Source organism: Hypomesus nipponensis, chromosome 19, assembly GCF_054491055.1.
Source record: "Hypomesus nipponensis isolate SF chromosome 19, ASM5449105v1, whole genome shotgun sequence".
Lineage (NCBI taxonomy): Eukaryota > Metazoa > Chordata > Actinopteri > Osmeriformes > Osmeridae > Hypomesus > Hypomesus nipponensis.
In genome coordinates, this window is record NC_140379.1 from 4588057 (window position 1) to 4600013 (window position 11957).

General features: G+C 43.4%; 2 protein-coding genes across 2 annotated transcripts; both read left to right on the forward strand.

The window, feature by feature from the left end:
* The first annotated feature begins 1343 nt into the window (after positions 1-1343).
* gnb5b (guanine nucleotide binding protein (G protein), beta 5b) lies at positions 1344-8147 on the forward strand. The gene is made up of 11 exons (XM_084682127.1): positions 1344-1473; positions 2059-2195; positions 2585-2626; positions 2937-3013; positions 3327-3459; positions 4682-4825; positions 4922-5013; positions 5272-5320; positions 6125-6221; positions 6890-7056; positions 7334-8147. The coding sequence occupies exons 1-11, from the start codon at positions 1362-1364 to the stop codon at positions 7343-7345; spliced, it is 1062 nt and encodes a 353-aa protein (XP_084538253.1). The 5' UTR covers positions 1344-1361; the 3' UTR covers positions 7346-8147.
* Positions 8148-8293: 146 nt separating this feature from the next.
* bcl2l10 (BCL2 like 10) lies at positions 8294-11756 on the forward strand. Its single transcript, XM_084682126.1, has 3 exons — positions 8294-8429; positions 9181-9621; positions 10924-11756. The coding sequence occupies exons 2-3, from the start codon at positions 9184-9186 to the stop codon at positions 11044-11046; spliced, it is 561 nt and encodes a 186-aa protein (XP_084538252.1). The 5' UTR covers positions 8294-8429; positions 9181-9183; the 3' UTR covers positions 11047-11756.
* Positions 11757-11957: the final 201 nt, after the last annotated feature.

Consider the following 11957-nt stretch of genomic DNA (forward strand, 5'->3'; position numbering starts at 1 on the left):
CTATATACCAGGTTTTTACTGCGGATTGTAAGACAGCATATTGTAGGTCTGATGGCAAAGTATCTTCATAAGAGTATGACATTGTTATACTAGAGCTATCTTCTAAAATAATAGTCAGTTATAATCACTTAATGTGTAATGTTTCACTCTCAATATGGATTATTGTTCCCAAGGTATACGATGAATACACATCTGTACTAGAGAGCCAGTTACCCTGTATCAGTATGGCATATCTATACAGTGTATGTAAAGGGTTTCTCGTCCAGTAAGTGTGCATCAGTGGCTCCCAGAATAGTCCTACTGCTCTCCTCTGCTTTGAGAAGGATCAGGCAGTAGGGAGATTACCCACTACTTATCCCCTATACAGCTGTCCAGCCACACACCCACACACAGCCTATTGCTTACATGTTGCAACCTATAGACCTGCTCTAGAGCATCACCAACGAGTTCCAAACTCCAACTGTCAACTCCATCAGTAGAAACTCCTTCAACCAGCCGCGTGGTAGAGTCAACACACACTGTAGCGCACCAGCGTGACGGCTGATGACATTCCTGTGTGTTTGGTTCCACGTGTCCCTCAGATTGTGTGCTCGACCTGCTGCAGTCATGTGTGACCAAACCTTCCTGGCCATTACCTTTGGCCCCTGCGAAAACTGCACCGAAAACAAACCTCTCATGAACCTCTACATCAAGACGGACCCCATCAACTACTGCTCACTATGTGTGGAGACGGTATGACCTTTGACCTCACGCCCTACATCATACACACTACATGCTACAGAGGAATTGCGTCCGATAAAGCACTGAGCCCCTCTAGATACACGCACATGCAGACAGACAACACGCCACATATCACCAGTGAGAGGTGTCCCAAGATATGTCCTTGACAGCACACACATGCAAACACAGACACACTCTCTCTCTCTCTCTCTCTCTCTCTCTCTCTCTGTCTGTCTCTCTATGTGTCTCTCTGTGTGTCTCTCTCTCACACACACACACTCACACACACAAAGGTATTTTTTAGACAAAGATAATGGAAGTCACATGCCAGCACAACCCAGAAACCTCTTCAGACCTGTCCTTCTCGGAAGAAGCAGGCGACTCATCACTGACAGGCAACATATGATCACTATGTCAATATCTCTCAGCTAACAAGCACACTCAACTTCCTATTGAAACATTGTAACTGAAACCTACGAAACCGATTTTCATGTTTACGATGGGGGTCAGCAGCTTCTCCGTGACGTCACAGGAGCAGCATCAGCTGTAGCAAGGCAGATAGCCCGGGCAGCAGGCGTAGCGCGCGACTAACATCTGAGACCCACCGCCCCTTTGCCCGTTCCCTTCTTCTTCCTCTAAAGATGGCGTGTCAGGGACTTCAGTCGGGCGAGAGCCTGGTATCGCTGAAGACTGAGAGCGATGCCCTGAAGAAGAAGCTCGAGGAGGAGCGGGCAAAGCTGCATGATGTGGAGCGTGAGTGTTGGGGATTGGAGAGGGGCCTCGCGGAACTGTAGCATGATTATAATAATTCTGTGAGCCAACGGAACCACCAGGGTCTTGGAAGTACAGAAAGGAATGTTAATGTTAGATACTTAAATAATGTTTAAAAGTGTTGCCCTTTTAGTTTACTTCGGGTTCATTGTAAGACAATTGTGAGCATTGATAACGCTTTTCACATTTCTTCTTAAATTACGAAATGATTCATTCATTTATAATATTGTTATGTACGGTTTGTACCGATACTACGTGGATTCATTAACACGTCCATGGGACTATTTGCTGAACTACTCAGGCAAACTATGATCATTTGTGATAGTAAACAAGGATGGATGCGCGAGTAGTGTAGGCTACGGGAAGCCCGCTGTCCTCGTGTGTCCTCGCTGTGGTGCTATAACCGGTCAAATGGAAAATTGGTGTCCGAATTAGAGTAATCTCATCGGTCTGATATTATTTTATCTGGAAAGAAACAGTCTCACAGTAAAGGTTTAAACCTCTACTGGTTGACTTTGCACCGTAAATTCCTAAGTGTGCGTGTGTGTGTGTGTGTGTGTGTGTCAGTCAACCAGGTGGCTGAGAAGGTTGAGGTGCTTGGTGCATTTAACATGAAGACCCGTCGCATATTGAAGGGACATGGAAACAAGGTGTTGTGTATGGACTGGTGCAAAGACAAACGCCGCCTCGTCAGCTCCTCACAGGTGTGTATACACATGGGCCTTGGTTTGTATCTATATCGTATATCTCTGTGCATTCATCCCTAAACCTTTAAGAGCCCTCCCCGGCTGTGCAGTGGTGAGGGTCTGCTAATTATTTCCGCTGTCCATGGTGCTGATCTGTCAGACAGCTGTTTGATCACCCGCTCGTCTTGACTCCTATGCTTCACACGCCACCCTCCTAGTTCTCCATCACTCCATTTCCCTTTAGCCTAACCCCTTCCTCCGTTACTCATTCTGTCATAAAGGTCCCATTAACCAATACTCAAAGGAAGTACATTTTATTCAACAGTAGGCATATTTAGTTCCTCACTGTTTTGCATTTTATATAGACATTGTTGTTTTTTAAATGATTTTTTGTCCTTCTCCTCCAGGATGGGAAGGTGATTGTTTGGGATGGTTTCACCACCAATAAGGTAAGATAAAACAATGGGTTGTGTCACTGCTCCTTTAGTTATCAACTAGTGCTCTCTGGAGAGAGGGTGTAAAAGATTGGACAGAATATAATATCGGTTGTGTGTGTGTGTGTGTGTGCGCGCACTCTAATGGGTGCCTGGTTTCACTGCCTTGTTAATTCTGTATTTTACGTAGTTTCATCTAAGAGCATTCCTGTCAGATTACTAATGTGTGTGTGCGCGCGTTTCTGTCTTATCTGTCTGTGTATGGGTGTACACATTTGGTCATACATGTGTGTGTTTGTACTGATGATGTTATGGTGTGTTTCAGGAGCATGCAGTGACCATGCCATGTACCTGGGTTATGGCATGCGCCTATGCCCCATCTGGATGTGCTGTGGCCTGTGGGTAAGTTCTGGAGAAATCTTGTTACATATGTGTTTAGGGTGGCTGAACGGTGAGGAAATCGGGCTGGTAATCTGAAAGTCGCCAGTTTGATTCCAGGCCGAGCCAAATGACGTTGTGTCCTTGGGCAAGGCACTTAACCCTACTTGCCTTGGGGGCAATGTCCCTGTACTTACTCTAAGTCGCTCTGGATAAGAGCGTCTGCTAAATGACTAAAAATGTGTAAAAACACGTATTTTACCAACAGAAATTAGCATCAACGGAACCGTTCCCCCCCCCCCATATCTTTGTTTTACATGACCTCTGACCCTACCAGTGGATTGGATAACAAGTGTTCCGTGTACCCTCTGTCATTGGACAAAAACGAGAACCTGGCTTCCAAGAAGAAGTCGGTTGCCATGCACACCAACTACTTGTCCGCATGCAGCTTTACAAACTCCGACATGCAGGTCAGACACTAAGATCATCTTCCTCTTATTTTTCTCTTGATCTGGGCCTCCATGACCATGAAACTTGAAACTACAAGAGAACCAACTGTTTACTCTGTGGAATTGTATTGAGTAGTTGAGATGGTGGAGTAGCCATCAGGGTGACTCAATGCTGGCTTTGAGGTACCGTGGTGTGCCGAAGGAGATGAGGACTGCAGGATGGTTGGAGATATTAGGCTCTTTTAATAATTCATTTGAGCCAGGCCATATTCAGTTGTTCTAATCTGAAGAGGGAGGTGAGACAGAGCAGGATGGAAGTGGGAGAGAGGGGGAGGAGAGTGATAGAGGAGGGGAGAATAGAAAGTGATGGCCATCCATTGTCGTGTATTTATAGACTCTGAGTGGACTTTATCTACAAAAGAGCTGAGCTTTCTGACCTAAGGGCCCAGCATTTAACACACACACACACACACACACACACACACACACACACATACACACACACACACACACACGTACACACACACACTCTCACATACATTTTACACATGCTGTCCCATTTTATTAGAACAATCTCTGTGTCTATGTGTTAAACTAATCATGCAAGAGATTGACCAATCACCACATGGAAAGAGCCATAGGCCAAAGACCTGCTCACATTTACCCGCTAATGCACCAGAGCTGGAGTAGTGGTTAGCACACAGCTGTGTGGATGCATGTGTAAGTGCCCTCTATGTGTTTGTGTCAGTGAAAGTGCCTAGTGACAGCCCTTTATGGTGTGTGTGTGCATCAATGTGTGCGTGCGTGTGTGTGTCATTGCCCCATTAATACTCTAAAGGGAACATCAGATGGGATGGAAGGGGAAGTGTAGGAAGACAGACTGGTTGTGCTAAAAGGTTAATACAGGAAGGAGGCAGAGACAGTATGGGCAGTATGTCTCACATTTCCTTGGTTTAGTACCAACAGTCAGACGTGATTTACTTGGTTGAATAATTTTATTTTAATCTCAGACTGCACCACAAAAGCAAAATTATGGACAATCAAAGTCTGTGTGGGTGAATGCTAATGGGGTAAAAAGGCAAAATACCTTTTGTAGTGTTTTGATATGGCCTATACTTGCTTCAGTTGACCACAAGAGGGCAGTATTGTCAGTAAGAAATGGAAGACCCAGTGCAACATGGGATGTCTTATCCACACAATACGAGTTGTATAATATGAATGTGTTTGTGTGTGTGTGTGTTAGATCCTTACTGCCAGTGGGGACGGTACATGTGCCCTGTGGGACGTGGAAAGCGGCCAGCTGCTCCAGAGTTTCCATGGTCACACAGCTGACGTCCTCACCCTGGATCTAGCTCCCTCCGAAACAGGAAACACCTTCGTCTCTGGGGTGAGAGTGTGACACAAAATCCCCCCAGTAGACCCCCCCTCTCCTCCATCTCTGTATCTCCCTTAACTTGTGTGTGTGTGTGCTTCTGTGTTCCAGGGATGTGATAAGAAGGCTAATGTATGGGACATGCGCTCTGGCCAGAACATCCAGTCCTTTGAGACTCACGAATCTGACATCAACAGTGTCAAGTAAGTTAGGCTCCCCTCAGTGGCATTTCTTTATTTCCATCTCCCTTATTCCAGGTCTGTGGGAAATATCTTTCAGTTGATGGGTCAGGGGACATGCAGAATTTATGAGGTCATGGTTTGTTATTTCCTACTGAAAAGCATTTTTTTCCCACCACAAATTTTGGCCAAGCTATACAGCTCAGTCATAGTATACTTTAACCTCCCTTTATCTCTGTGTTTTTTCCCTCTTCTCCTCCCCTCGTTTCCTTCTTCCTCCAGGTACTATCCCAGTGGCGATGCCTTTGCTTCTGGCTCTGACGATGCTACAGTGAGTTAACACATGATGACGTCGTTAATCAAGCAATAAAATACAAAGTTAACTCATTTAATCTGCATGTGATGACATGTCCTGTCCTGAGGAATTTGTCTGTTGACTAATCAACAGAGCTCATTGATCCGTGTTGCCGCTCTGAAACGTGTCCCAGAAGGACACTGACCTTATTGACTTTGTTATCTTTCGATGATGACACTGGTCAAAGATCATTCATTACACCTGGGCCATCCTACCATTGACTAATGTGACTGCTTCATGTGTGCTAGGCTGCAACTTTTGCATAGCCGTGCGCTCGTGCCGGCCTTCCAGGCAACAATAACCCACACGTGCACGCATTCCGATATCGACCTTGTGCGTTTTTGCATCTAAAACCTGCCAATTTGACTTGTCCATAGGCAGAAATCGCGAGGGGGACGGGGGACACACGACCCCCCCATCCTGGAAAAATATTATTTGTTCCCCTCAAACAAATCGCTGTAAACATAAGGAAATTTAAATAATATTAATAGTATCTATTTAACTTCTTACAATGTTGGCTATGTGTTACAGAAGTAATTTTAGTGTCCCCCACAGGAATTGCTCTTGAGAAAATGTCCTATAATTGTCCCCCCCGAAATTGATAGCAGATTTTCGCCTTTGCTTTTGTCTCCCCTTGTTAATGAACCCTCTCTGCCTTCCTTCCATTGTTCTAGCCAGTGGCCTAACCAGACCATCAGAAGAATATGCCACAAGTAGCTCTCTATTCTGCCCAACAAATGGGTGTCACATCACTAACAGATTTACCTTTGGTTTTGTCAGTGTCGTCTGTTTGACTTGCGTGCGGACCGCGAGGTGTCTGTCTACCAGAAGGACAGCATAATATTCGGAGCCTCCAGTGTGGACTTCTCTCTAAGCGGTGAGACTCAGCAGAGACACACCCTGCGCTTTGCCATTCCATCTGTCACGTGACCATTCACTTTCTTTTTAGTTTAGAAACATGATGTAATCGCTACTTCCGTTGTTACTTTGATCAACCATGTGTTGTTAGTGAGCTGACAGATGACGATCAACAAAATGTTCATGTCGGGATGCCAGTTTGTTGATTGTGTTAGTGCTAATGGATGCTTTTCCTCAAACTGGAACTTGTGAGATGATGTGGTAACATTGGCTTCAACTCTAACCCCAAAGCAGGCTAGAAAAATAACCACTTAAAAAGTAACAGTTAAATGTAATCTAATCAATCAATCAATCAATGAACATGTGTTTTGAAGACAGACTGTGTTGTGAATGCTTCAGCCCCTTGCTGAAACTATTAGTATTTCTAAGGAGTGGTGATTGAGTACCAAGGTAATTAATCAAGCTCTCGCTTAAAATCTGTTTTTTTTTATTACTTTACACTGAATGTCTAAGTAAGAAGTCATCACAATTAAAGACAATTTACTCTAAGTGTTTGATGTCCTCAACACAAGAAGTGCAATATAATTATTAGATGGCTGTGTAAAGATTGAAGCTTCTAGGGGAATTCTAGGGGAATGGCACAGTATGATATTCAGATGAACCTCATCTGTGCTTATCACCCTTCAGGTCGCCTGCTTTTAGCTGGCTACAACGATTACACCATCAACGTGTGGGATGTGCTGAAGGGAACACGAGTCTCCGTCCTGTTTGGCCACGAGAACCGCGTCAGTTCGGTCCGGGTCTCGCCCGACGGCACCTCTTTCTGCTCCGGCTCCTGGGACAGTACCCTGCGGGTGAGTGGGGGTGGGACTTCAGGGTTGGTGTCCACCATAGAGATGAGGTTGGAGGTGAAGAAAGTGAGAAACAGGTAGAGAAAGTACGGTATATGCTATATGGAATCCGGTCATTGCAAACACAGCCCATAAGAGAGACAATTGTAGACTTTCAGATCGCATGACTCTCAGGCATTGTTCTGCTTTCGGGGTGTTACGGAAAAAACTAAGCACTTTGCTGGTCTCACTTCCTCCTGGATTTTTCTTCCTCTCATTGATACTTTTCTCTTTCCTACAGATTTGGGCCTAGAGCTTCTGACGTCATCGGAATTAGGGGTCAGAGTTCTCCAAAATTCTGCTATCAACCACAAAGGGATTCATACAGCTTCCCTTGTCCTGTTACAGAGTGTGGATATCCAACCTCTATCCAAATGCAATCCACATACAATAACAGTCACATAAAACACAAACACACATTCATGCACACAAAGGTATGTTATTGTTGCTTTTATTAATCTTAGCAATGTCAGACAATAAATTCAACAATCCAAGCAATCAAGGTTTGTCAAATGCAACAGAATGCTATTTGAATGGACAACCACGTATTCATTTCTATTCCTAAACATGTAGTTGTTTTTAGATTGATTATTACAGATATTGTGCTAGTAATAATACCGTTCGCATTGCTGTTATTTAGTATATTCTATGAAGTGGAAGCCATTCTAAAGGCCCGTGTCAGACCCTTAGAGCTCTGATGTTTCTTCAGACCCAGCAGCATGCATACTGGCCTTTGGGCCATAGCCATGTACAGTATTTCAGATTGTCTTGTAAATTTACTCTACCACTTTTGACTGTTCTGTTACCCCTTCTAAACTGTTATCTGTGATAGATAGGCAGTTTATCGGTCAGGTATTCCCTGAGTGAAACTTAGCTCCTTCTCAGATCCATGTACAATACTGTTTATAATCAATGTACCTGTTGCAGAGACTGAGTTGGACCACTTGCAGTATTGTTGTCTAGACTTTCTTCTTTTTTGTAATATTTATCGGTTCTTATGTACACAGACAATTGAGTAATGACAAAAAATAAATGTTGTTTAAAGAATTCCTAAATATTATTGTCGGTGTTGTCTTTTGTCATTAGTTCACCATATTAACTGCGACATTTGATGATGGAGCAAAAGTTAAGTACAAGGACGAACGTAATGCTAACCATAACCATTTTTTTTTACACATTGTATGGTGGATCAAATGTTTTAAGAAAACGAAGGTGGGGGAACTACCGGTGTAATGACGTAACAAAATCGTCGACTCTTGGGTGTATAGTCGGAACTAGCCGTAGCAGCGACGTGCAGTCCTTCAGTTGTCTGTACGTAAGCTGACATCGCTGGGAGGGTAAGATTTTGTTTAATTTCTATCCTGAAATGTGTAAATAATTGCAATTATTTGTACGCGGGCTCATGTTAGGTAAGCTCAGAGTCTTACCGTTAAAATTGACGGATGTGTTTTGTCTGACAAATAACTCAATGTATGCTTTGTTGCTTCGGTTTCTCGGTGCACAACGGGTTCTTTGTGTGTTGCTAGATTTGACAGATGCTCGTAGTAGACAGCAGTTAGCTAGCTAAGGTTGGTCTAACTAACTAACTAGCTGGCTCACAAGTGGTCAGCCTACGGCTAGGCTACATATATTAACAATCTCCCAGTATTAAGGCGTTTTATTGTGGTTTACAAGCTAGCTTTTATTGAAAGATTAACAGCTTCTCATTTAGCTAGTATTGTCTGACATTCTCTGTACTGGTAGACTACGCTACTACTACTATGCTAGCTACTAACATTACAGCTTCAACTACAAGAGTTCGCCACAATTCAGTGTAGACACACTTGTTATTTAGCTAATAGAGCACGCTTGCTAACGTTTGCCGCTTACGATACAATTCTGAACTGGGTCCATTCTTGTAAAAGGGCATTTCGGTTGAGAACCAAGGTTGCTACTGTGGATGTGTTAGGCCTGAATGCTTACGTATACTATGACATGATGGCGCTCACTCCATGAATCGTTGTCAGGAATGAATCTGCATAGTCTGAAGACCTTTGTTTTCAGCTGGAAGTATCTAAAGTATGTCTTGTTTGGGTTTACTTGTTCTAGAATATGTCGTGTAGGCTGTGGAAGGAGACACTGGCTCTGGCAGAGGACTACCTGGCTTTCTGCTGTGCAAGCCCAAGGCTAGCCCCTCCCCCTCCCAGCGAGCCGGCTGCTGCCATGAGACGTCTGGCACAGGACATGGAGACCCTGAACAGCGTCTCCTTCCAAGCCCTTTCCAAGAAACTCCTGTGCCACTCTGAACAGGACCCCTGTAACAGCCTGAGGAAAGTGCTGATAGAGATAGTTGTGGATGGAAAACTGAACTGGGGAAGGGTAGTTTGTATGTTCACCTTTACTGGTGTGCTGGCCAGACAGCTACAAGAGCAGAAGTCAAAGGGGCAGGACATTGGGCAAGGGCCTGACAAATGCAGGGGCTTGGCTGAGGCCATTGCTGACTTCCTGGGAGAGGAGAAGAAAGACTGGCTGCAGGAGAATGGAGGCTGGGTAAGCATTATCTCCTTCTCTTAGACCGACACCCAAGTCTGTGAGTGTGTGTGTGTGTGTGTGTGTGTGTGTGTGTGGTCATTGTGAATCATGTCTCTTTTAGGTGTAGCTCAAAGCCTTTATGCACCCTCCTCAGTGTGGCTGATTATGGGAATTTGAATGCTATTGCCAAGAATCTGTGGAATGTAGACTAATGTTCCAAGTTAACAACTGACGTCTGTAGGCTCAAACCAGCACTGAGGCCTACACACAAGGATTTCATAAAGAAAAGCTGTCTTATATGGTGGATTGTAGGTTAGCAATTTTGTAGACTAAACTTACTGTTTGTCAGTGGTACTTTTATTCAGGGTACCTGGACACAAGTGAAGCCTTGTTTTCTAAACTTACCACCTAGAAACCCCCCAAAACATCACAGGGGGGGAAATTTTGTTTCATAATGAAACCTTGCTTGATAGCGAAACCAGTTCATTCCACCTACGCTGCAATCTTGTGATGTGGCTAGGCTTAAATGGTGACTATGAATGGACTTTATACAGGCCTCATAGATCAAATGCTGAAATATGACTCTGGAAAGCCTAAACACTTAGACACAGAAATGTTTTAGACTCAGAGAAGATAAAGATTTGCAAGCTTACAGTAGCACTGTTGCAACTGGAAAAACGTTTATACTTTTGTGAATGGATACCTTCCCTACTCGTGCACACACACACACACACACACTATACCATCTCTCCTTCACTGTGAGTTGGTCCTCACAGACTGATGTAACTTGTGCCACTGTGCCAAATGGACTTCATCGCAACACTCTAGTGACCTCAAAGGAATCCCCAACCCCCATAAGTTGGTAGTTCACTAGAAAAACAAAGGGTGAGAACCGCCCATGCTTTGACGACAGGTGCTGTCCCCACACCATGGTTTCAATGTAAATACCGTGTGGAGGAAATAAAGCAGTATTTTTTATTTTTTTTGAGCACTTCCTCAATTTGGTTGCTAAGTATTTTGTAGGGGTAAAACTTGATAGTATGAATGTGTTACTGTGCTATAGACAGAAAAAAAAAAGGAAAAAAAAAAATGCAAAAAATACAAGATGGAAATTGACTACTATGGATGTGTTTGTGACAGTTATATCCATCAGAAGCATAGTCTACTCTGTTTGGTGTGGTCTACCCTAATTCAGAATGACGTTGTCTGAGAACACATTTCTAGCAAAATCTTGAACAGGTTCTTAATATCCTAATGTTCATCAGATTCATATATTTTCCTGTTCAGGTTGTAACTCTTCCTGTGTTGTCTGTTCTGCAGGAAGGGCTTTGTAAGTTTTCAGATTGTGCCAGAGGGATGAACCAAGACTCCTCCATGAAGACAGCCCTGTTTGCTGTTGCTGGCGTGGGCATTGCAGGGTTAACCTTTCTCCTGGGGCGCTAGCCAGCGTCAATCACCTCTTAGCCACCATCTTTCATATCACACATAGAAGTTTTTTTTTTTAAGTTTTTTTTTTTAGTTTATGCCATTTGTCTTGAAACTAACTTGTCGGTTATTAATTTGTGTGTCAATGGATTGTTTTCCGGTCATCCACAATGTTTGCACATATTATTAATTATGACACATAATCAAGGAGATTGTAAGAACGAATCTAATGCCTTTAGAGATGACCTGTAGGTGTAAAATCTGTTCTGAAGTGAACAGGGTTGATCTGAACCGTGTTATTGTGCAGGCCCCGATGTGACATTGTTTAATTTGTTTTCTCTGCCTTTAAACTTCATATGCTGACCTGGGTTGTGAAATACACATAAATTAATATATTATATTTATAAGAAAATGTTGACAATTTCCATTCTTGGGGTTTACCCAAATGAATTAGTTAGGTTATCTGCATTGTTTTGTCCTATGCCTTCTGTTTGTTTACATGAGCATTGTGGCTGTGTGGGTGTGTGGGTGACTGGACAGTGGTGCTATGTGTTATCAAGCTGTCTGTTACAAAGGGACCAATTTGACAACTTTTTTTATGACCATATTTGAAAAAAATTATTCCTATGGCCATGCCCCTACAAATGACTTTTTTGGCACAATATTTTTACATGGTTTTATTTATTTATCAATTTCTTAATAAAAAAAAAACAAAACAACAACTGTAATCATAGTTACTGTCTTTTGTTGAGACTGTAGACAAGCTGTTCTATTAGTTTCCGACTGATGTCGTAAGCTTGGTGTCGCCTTTGCGGCTGTCTCGTTCCCATATCACAGGCTTGCCGCAGCAGGCCTCTCTCCACATCCTCGTACTCGACTGGTTTCTCAGAATTGCTGAAATTTAAAGCGCTGACTTGTATCCTGTTACA